Here is an 8,927-nt window from a genome sequence, read left to right on the forward strand (position 1 = left end):
AGCAATGGCCCTGGTTAGGGCACATTCCAGTAGTTCTTTCATACCAAGCATCTGAATACTTGCTGTGAAAAATTCTGTGATGCAGCTATTCTCAATTGTTTTACTAGTTATAATAAAAAAGGCAGCAGATATGGAAAACAGTCAAAACCAACATTTCATAAATACCATTTAGATGAACTTTATTTTAAAGCTCATTAAAAGGCTTCACAATGACAGAATCAACATTTCTTTCATTTTATTTTCTCCACATGAAAATGTTCTTTTCAGCAAGAGACAGAAGCAAAGCATTTGTGCATGCTACTTACCATGTTTCACCATCTCAATATCTAGCAAACATTTCAGACTTTGAAAAAGAAAGAATAAAATAAAAAATATTTTGAAAAGCCTTTATGAATGGAAGAGACACTGGCTTCTTACAGACATGCCAAATTAGACGTCAAGATGAAAGAAAACTACCTTGGCATCTACAAGCATCTACACAAGGTTTTAGTTCCAATCTTCTGAAAAAGAACAGGACATTTCATAGCAAGATTTCATCCTTAGTGATGCAAATGGCTAAATACTGCACAGAAGCTTTGTATGAATTCACAATTCCACAGGAATCTGAAAGTTACCAAGACAATTTTCCTTTTAGGATAATCATGATGACAGCTCTTGTTCCCCACCTCCATAATACAACGAAGTCCAGACAATTTAAAGAAAAAAATATAAATAGTTCTCAAGACTGCATGTTTTCCTCTCACATCCCCAACTACTGAAAAAAAATATTTTCTTTCATGAGATGAAATTGTTCAGTGCAATGCATGGTCTAGTCCAAGTCCATGCTAGTGGTGGTCTGGTCACTAGGATGGCATTCACCGTTCTGCTGAGGTATTTCAGCATTTTTATCTTCTTCCAGCTCTTCAGTTTTAAAGTCACCAGGTCCATTCAATGGATTTTCTTCCTTAGGAGAGTCAACTTTTGGTTTTGGCTGTGTCACAATAGGCTCACATATATTGGTTAACTCCTAGGATAAAAAAGGCACTCTGTGTACTTTACTTGATCACCAGGCTCATGAGTGACCCAGCCCTACTGTCTAAAAAAGCAAACAGGGTTTTCAAATGTCTGAACCAGGCTTCCTATGCCCAGTGAGAGTGGAGATGCTTAACACTGTGCACTACGTTAATTATCTTCCTCTATAAAACTCTTTGGCACAGAGTATAAATAATGCTTTGCTATATTGCGCTTGCCAATCACGTAAAGAAGTTTTAATTTCTAAATCTGGCTAAAAGCTATATTTAAAAACACAAAGTTAGACGGATGCAATCTAGGCGTACTCTACCCTCCAAAGTGTTGTTTTTGTTTTTAACAATCTGCTATGTAATCTTCCTTGCTTCTTGTGACCCACTGCCACCTGGAGCTACTCAGATTCTCCAAATTACTCTAATGCTTCTGATGAATTGGATGAAATTTGAGACCATGCATTCTAGATTATGGCTGGGCTGTATCTCCAGGCCCTGGAATTAATTTCCTGCCACACTTACCTTTAGCTTTGCTTTGATTTCACTTGAATGTACAACTGGATCCTGATCAAGGCTCTTTTTAGCCTGTGCATTCACAACATTATTCATCCACTCCAGCACTTCACCAGCACACTTCTCTACTTTCATTATTTCTGTTTCATCGATGTGGCTGAACTTCTCATCCTACAAGAAACAATGGAGCAGCTTCAGATATTTTGCATCTTAAACTTCATCCGTGAGGTTTTGTAAGAATTTGTTTCTCAGTGAACATATTCCTTATGCATATGTTGAAAGGGCAAATCCTGGCCTCTCCTCTATAGGTTTCAAAAACCCAGCTGACCCAGTACTGTTGGGCTACAGCAGAGGAAAGATAATGCCAGATGGAGCTACTCAGTGTCGTGACAGCTTTCTGAAGCTTGTGTGTTCATGAACCAGGCAGGCTGGAGGATGTTTTAGAAGCCCCTGCCCTAGGATCTGTGGGTGATACTGCAGCCAGTGGCAACAGAGGGAGAAGAACAATACTCATCACACACATTTTGGCTGGAGGATTTGGGTCTTCAAATATTATGCAAGTTTTGTTTAAACATGAGACATTATCCTTTGTGGATACATTGCTCCATGTATCTCATATCTGGACAACAGGGTGTTAACATAAATTTTTACTCTTAAGCCTTTTGAAAGACACATGAGCAATTAGACTTGCTGTGGAAAAGACGTTTCTGCTCATAACAGTTTTATGGCACAGTAACCTTAAGAGCAGAATGAAGAGCAAGTATTATACCCCTTTCATATGTTAAGAGTCTAAAGCTGCTTACAGATGTAGAAAAAAATGGTACTTTATTTAATAGCCGATTGAATTAGCTTTAGCTAAAGCCACCAAAAAGCTCCACAGAAGCACCCTGGAGCCAGGTTGAGGTAACAGGCTACTGCTTCTATTAAACAGCACTTCCCCCTCCCCCACACTTGCCAGCACCCTAAGTGTATATAAACAGACAGTATTTACTTAAAAATCAGCTATGCCAGGGCACATACCAGCACAGCTGATCCCACTCCACTGGCATCTACAGACATCACTGGGCTCTTTCCCCACAAGGCTGGGTTCCTGTTGCTCTAGAGGCATGACCTTGCAGGGCAACAGCCATGGAAGCTGACCCCACAATGCAATTAAGACATCACCCCCTCCGTGCTTGCAGAACAACACCCTGACCTGGGGCCCAGCAGTAAGAAAGGCTTGCAGTGGGATTTCCAGAGCACACAGGATCAGGCTCCTGAAGCCCTAGGAGTACTCATTTAAAGCAGCTGGAAAGCACGGGCAGCCCTGTGCTGCCCACACTCTCCCACCATAAGCAAACAGACATTGGCTGTGAAATGACAGCACAAACTAGGACTAGGAATTGTGGCACTTATAATTTTGGGCATCTGTGGTGCAACAAAGGTTAAGGCAGCTGTTCACTCATTTTCTGTGCCTCAAATACAGCCTGACAAAGTTTACCCCTTTACTAGTGAAGTTACTGACCTTATTTCTGTATTCTGCTGCTATTATGGTATAATTCTGAAGCTTGCACCCCAGTTCTTCCAATATCCTTGGACGTTCTTCAGCTTCTTGATACCGCGCTTCAATTGGGGTACCTAGTTTCTGAAGTATTAAGACTTTCTATTAATTCTATACTTCACATCCACACTTACTAAAATTTGTTCCTGCTGCACTTCAGAAGGTACAATTTATAAGCATGCAAATGTACCCACCTTTAAATCATCCAATTTGTCTAGGTACACCTGTTTAGTTTGGTCTTCTCCCTCCTCATACAACCAGTTTTCTGTCTCTGTAAGGAGTGCTGAGAATCTTTCAAGATCCTAAGAATAAAATTTAAATTTGGCTCAGAATACAAAAAGCATCAAGGAAAGGAAAATGGAGAAAGATAAGCTGTAGTATTCTATTAGATTTTGAACAGTCCAGTCCTAAGGTTACTCTAACTTGTGCGATAGGGTGACTGCCCCAGGCCCTTCATTTTCAGGGGCCCTGTGGACATCACCGCTCAGCACAGCTGCTACTGGCTTTGCACTCTGGTCACTCACCGCCCTCCCCAGCACAAGCTGATCTGCCCCAGGCCCTGCACACCCCTAGGCTAGTTCTGGCAGCAGGGGTGCTTGAACTAAAGCTTGTTCAACAAGAAAGTAATTACCATGCTCCAGCAAACTGCTCTGACATGCTGGAATTACAGCATGTCAAAGCAGCCTCCATGCTCATGTACAGACACCCCTAGAGATTGCAACCTAGGTAATTTGATGCAAGTGACAACATTTTCAGTGATGTTCAACAGGTAGATACCTCAATGGTTGTCAGTCACTTCTACCCCTTTTATTTTTGCATAATTGCACTTCTTTCTAGAGTACTATAACATCATAAAGCTTTCAAAGTAATTAATTGTTGGCACAGTTGTAGATTTCAGCAGGCAAGAAGATCTCTGCCAGGTGCCTTGTACCCAGGAATCGATTTAATGGCTTTCTGCAAATCTTCTAATACAGGTTTGTTGTCCAAATCCATCAACTTCAAAATGTGTTAATTCTTCAAGCTAGTCAGTGAAACTGAAATCAAACACTGAGTACAGAATTCCATACTGTTCAATCCAATGCTCAAGTTGTTTTTATCAGTAATGATATTTCTATTTAAAGTCTTTCAGCAGAACTATCTTCCTTGACTGGACCAATTGCTTGTTTGATGCCTTTATATATTCCTCAGCTATCTCCTGCATCAGCTGCTTTCCAAATATCACCACAGAGTTTCAGTCAAAGACTAACGCATACAATGCTGCTATAACATCATTTGGCAAAAAGATGGAAGAAAAATGCAGACCAGTTTGGAGAACATGCGGCAACAGTTCTACCACTGGCTGAGAATAAAAGTATGGCTCTAGCCAACTATAAGAAATCTCTCAACATTGTAACCCTGGAAAATCTGAGAAAGCTGCCTCATTTTTGAGCCCAAGGGGTGCGCCCAAGCTGACCGCAGATAAAAGTTTAAATGGTGCCCTGTTAAAGCCAGGGACAGGCTGCAGCAGACATTCTATGTTGTTCTGCCTTTTTCATTTTAAAGGATCAGCTGCAGCAAGCACAGGCACATCTCATTTTTCAAATAGTCTGTGTTTGATCTATAACTAGGACCTTGCATCATGTAAGTAGCAGGGGTGCACTGAAAGATTTTCTTGGCCAATATGGCTGCTTAATAACTGACTATTGGTACTGGCCAATACCAACTGAATAGCCATTTTAAGAGGAATACAGCCTGGCAGCTTAGAAAGCAGCATCCCGCCAGTAAGTCTGTGCGTGGGAAGGGGCAGGAAAAAGAGGCCCCCACAGTGAGGGAGGGAATGGGCAGGTGCTGCCCAGCTAGGACAGCAAATGTGACCCTGGGGCTGGGGCATCTCATCCAGGCGGTACAGGATGCAAGGAGGGGGCTGCTCCCCACCACTGCTCCCCCTCCCCCCAGATGTGTTAAACAGGGGGAGGGTGGGCTGTAGGGTTGGGGCCAGGGCTTGCACCAGCCTCTTCCCAGCAGGGATGCTGGGCTGGGCTCTGGGTGGGGGTGGGGCAGGTGGCAGCAGCACTAGGAAGGGTGACTATGGCAAATTTTGGGGTGGCTATGGGTTGGGCTGAGTGCTACCACCTGCCCCACCCCTTTGGAGCCCAGCTTCAGTCCAGCTCCCTGCCAGGAAGAGGCTGGCGCAGCCCTGGCCCTGAGCCCAGTGGGCAGCCCACTTTTGCCCCATGCACAAATCCAGGGGAGCACAGGCCCCCTATGCTTCTCAGGGGTGCACACAGCAGTGGGGAGCTGCCACCCCCTGATCAGCCACCCACAAGGCTCTGTCCCACTCCTGGCTGGGGTCATTCATCACCTTGGGTAGGTAGCACCTGCCCATCCCACTCCCTCCCTCACTTTGGAGACCTCAATCTGTACCCCCCACCCAAACACACCTCTTTCCTTCCCACCCCACCACAGGCCAGATGCTGCCTCTCCACACTGCCAGGCTGCATTTCTGGCTGCATGCATGCTGCAGCTGTGCACATAACATGCGGCATTTATTGGTGATATTACTGGCTACACCAGCCAAAAAAGCCAATTGCTGGTAATGTTAATTTTCCTTTTATTGATGCCATCCGATATGCGACCAATGTATCAGTGCATCTACAATAAGATGACTATGTGATCACTAACCAAACTTAGTGGTGGTTAATGATATAGATACTGTAGGGCAGGAGTGTCAAACTCCCCCTGGTTGCATTCTGATGCAACAGCAAGGGGCTTAATGCAGCTATTGTTCACCCCCATTCATTTTGGGCCTCAGATTTCAGAAAAGAGCCTCACCCCTGAATTCCCAGCCCTTCTAGGAGCCCAAAAGACCATATGACATGGCTCTGTGGGCTGGATCCAGTCCACAAGCCATGTTTGACATTCTTGCTGTAGGGTGAAATTGCTTTGAAATTCTCTTCAGACTAAATATATTTTGTTCCCTTCCATTTCATTTTCAATAGCTTTAGTTTTTTTGTACCTCTTCCTGCTTTTGCATGATGGCTTTGTGTCCTCACCACCAGTTGCCTCCAACTGTTTGCTCTTTACCCATTCAGATTGAGCTGTCATGCCTGCCACTCCAGATCCCAGTCCTATTCTGCTCCCGAGTTCAAGTGTTACCAACAGAGCGTAGGACTGGTGAGATTTAGATTAGTGAACTACTACTATTTCCAAAATACTAATTGCAGCCATTCTGAGACAATCTTGAAGACAGCAGGCACACTTTTTGCAAGTAAAAACACAACTCTAAAGGTTTGCAAGTTACCATCCAAGTGCACAGAATTCCAGGTATTTCTTCTGCAAAATTGTTAAGGCAAAAGTGTGAAATGAAAAAAAAAGGGAGATGTTGAAGGGAAGGCTTTTCAGTTAACTATTAAAAGTTACAACTTACATGCTCACAGACAAACTTTTCATATGGTCCAGACAGCTTGTCCCTGAACTCATACACATACTCCTCTACAGCATTCTTAGCATCATTTCTTTCTTTCTCCAGCTTGTCTTGCATAATCATCCTGCCCTATTTGGATCATGGGGAAAAAATTCTATTTTATTAGAGCAATGTTAAGCACAAAAGTAGAATCTTACAACAGTGCAGAATGTTAGACTCTCTGAAAGGCCTTGGGCCATCTTTGTCAAAATATTGACAGTTCTAAACCAATTTGTGCTCTCACTCCGTGGATCAGTAATTATCATACTGTCATTCAAAATGATATTATTTTGGCATTGCATTAACTCAGCATGAATCAGCTTTAATGAAAGATGCTGTGTTCGATTTTTATATCTAAAAAGTGTTCTGTTGCTTAGGTGATGTTTAACAGCAAGTAGATTAGAACAGGTCTCCTTAAGCAAGGCTACTTAACTCACTTCTGTTTCAATATACATATTGAGTAGGTCTTTCCCTAACTGCCAGACCAAGTTAGCTTCAATAGGCAGCTCCACATTCTTCATCTTTATCTTGGGTTTTTTAGCTTCTGGTGGTTGATCACTTTTCTTCTCATTTGTCTGGATTGGACAAAAGAGAAACAAGATCATGTTTCTGACATCTTGCAATAGGGAGCCCTATAACAAAGGCCTCCACTCTCTCCCCAGCGATGCTATTCAAAGGAACATGGACTAACAGTTTCTCAGCTTTCCTCCAAAACCCCCAACAGAGACAGTTTGCTTCTTAGCTATTCCAGTCTTGTTCCACTTCATCTATGGCCAGGTATCTCCATATCATGAATGGGGTTGAGGAAACAGGGCGGGCAGTTACCAGAAGTATGTTCTATCATCAGCAACAAGCCATTCTTTAGAATCTCTAGCTTTTGATTGCAAGCATCAACACTGACATGCTGTGCTCATCATCAGAACACATGGTAAAAAATAAGTGCAAACTGCTAGCAGCCTCAGGCTGATTCTAGTTGCTGTTTGATTCTTTTTAGTGGTAATTCTTGGAGTTACGCTTTAAATGTTGAGAGTTTGATTATAGGCCCTTTGCAGGAAAGACTTTGTTTTGCTTTGCAAGCTGCATGCCCTTGTATTCTAGAATTTCCTTTTTAGTCTGGATTCCCCAGTTTGTCATAGCAACTCTAGCAGAGGTTATTACAAAATCTGAAATTCCTTCAAAGCACTATAATAAAGACATATTATTAACAGAAAATGTGGGGGTCTGAAGGGGAAGCTTAGTTCCTTCAGAAGGCTGAAGCATGGATGATTAGATTTTTGCCCACTTCATCTCATCTTAAATAGCTGTACACATCAGTGATTTCAGACAAATTAATATGCAAAAAAGTATTAACATAATATGCTACAAGGGCATCAAGTTGCTTACAACTTTGTAGAACTACAGTTTTAAAGACCAGCATAAGACGTTGTAACTTTTTTCAACAGAATGAGTTTAAAGGGTCACTCACTTTCTTGCTTTCTGGGTTTTTGTTTTCTTCAGAGGGAGGTTCTGATGAAGGGGGAGATTGTGATGTTTGTTGCTCATCAGTTTGTACCTGGGACTGTGTTCCAGCTTCACTGTTGTCTTGCTGGATATTGTTCTGAAATGAAGTCCAGGCACAAAGGATGTATAAAGCAGGTGTACTTCCATTTAATAAAACCTTAATTGTTAAGCACTCTCCACCCAAATACACATACCTCCTTCCAGCAGCATGTGCAAGCACACAAGATACAATTACATGCTGTTGCCAGCCTTGGCCATTTGCAAGGGACCTAGGCCAAGCTGCAGAAGTCTGGCTAAGCAGAAGGCCTTCAAGCCTGTTTGAGTGACCATAGCATGGACCTTTGCAGATATGACAATTAGTTTGGTCAGCAAAGTAAAGGAAGCCATACGCTTATTTAGCTAAACACAATTAAACAAAGTACAAGGCTTGAAAGGAGACATAAGGGAAGACCATACATTAAATCGTCCAAATACACCATATCATAGTTTTATCTACATAGTAGCAGTGATTAATGTAAACAAATGTATTAGATGTTACTTTGCTATAATAGATATATTTTTGTTAAGATACTTAGATAATTTGTAAAAACAAGAAAACAGCCTCACCAGAGAAGACCATGAACTAAGGTAAAGAAGAAACAGGCCAGTGTTGAACAGCATTCCACAACAGGCAAGGAAAGGAGATAAGAAACCCTCCTGTTTACTTTCCCAAGGATATGCAACCCAACTGAGACTGGACTCCTTTCAAGTCACACGAAATCTGGTTCAGTCCAGTTCCAAAAGTTTTCGGTGAAACAAAGAAATTTAGATGAAGCAAAATCAGAGACCATTTATCAGAACAGGGGTTTTCAAACTTTTTGGGTCAGTGAATCCCCAGCAGCCAGTGGAGAAGGCAGGAGTCCCCCAACAGCCAGTCAACAAGCAGGTGGGG

At 42.4% G+C, this 8,927-nt stretch overlaps 2 protein-coding genes across 2 annotated transcripts in view; one reads left to right on the forward strand and one right to left on the reverse strand.

Moving 5' to 3' along the window:
- LOC109302857 (WD repeat-containing protein 64-like) overlaps positions 1–2,365 on the forward strand; it is a 125,282-nt gene extending 122,917 nt beyond the window's left edge. The window contains exon 31 of the mRNA XM_019524755.1: positions 1,938–2,365. Within this exon, the coding sequence (XP_019380300.1) occupies positions 1,938–1,958 (21 nt within the window). The 3' untranslated portion in view covers positions 1,959–2,365. The remainder of the gene's footprint in view (positions 1–1,937) is intronic.
- The window catches only part of HSPH1 (heat shock protein family H (Hsp110) member 1), a 49,038-nt gene continuing 40,273 nt past the window's right edge, over positions 163–8,927 (reverse strand). Inside the window, exons 12-18 of the mRNA XM_019524756.1 lie at positions 7,962–8,093; positions 6,934–7,071; positions 6,461–6,586; positions 3,249–3,356; positions 3,019–3,138; positions 1,524–1,685; positions 163–1,006 (exon numbers count right to left, since the gene is read on the reverse strand). Coding sequence (XP_019380301.1) covers positions 809–1,006; positions 1,524–1,685; positions 3,019–3,138; positions 3,249–3,356; positions 6,461–6,586; positions 6,934–7,071; positions 7,962–8,093 — 984 coding nt within the window. The 3' untranslated portion in view covers positions 163–808. The remainder of the gene's footprint in view (positions 1,007–1,523; positions 1,686–3,018; positions 3,139–3,248; positions 3,357–6,460; positions 6,587–6,933; positions 7,072–7,961; positions 8,094–8,927) is intronic.

The sequence above is a fragment of the Gavialis gangeticus genome, unplaced genomic scaffold (assembly GCF_001723915.1).
Source record: "Gavialis gangeticus isolate Ggan-Ray unplaced genomic scaffold, GavGan_comp1, whole genome shotgun sequence".
Classification (NCBI taxonomy): domain Eukaryota; kingdom Metazoa; phylum Chordata; order Crocodylia; family Gavialidae; genus Gavialis; species Gavialis gangeticus.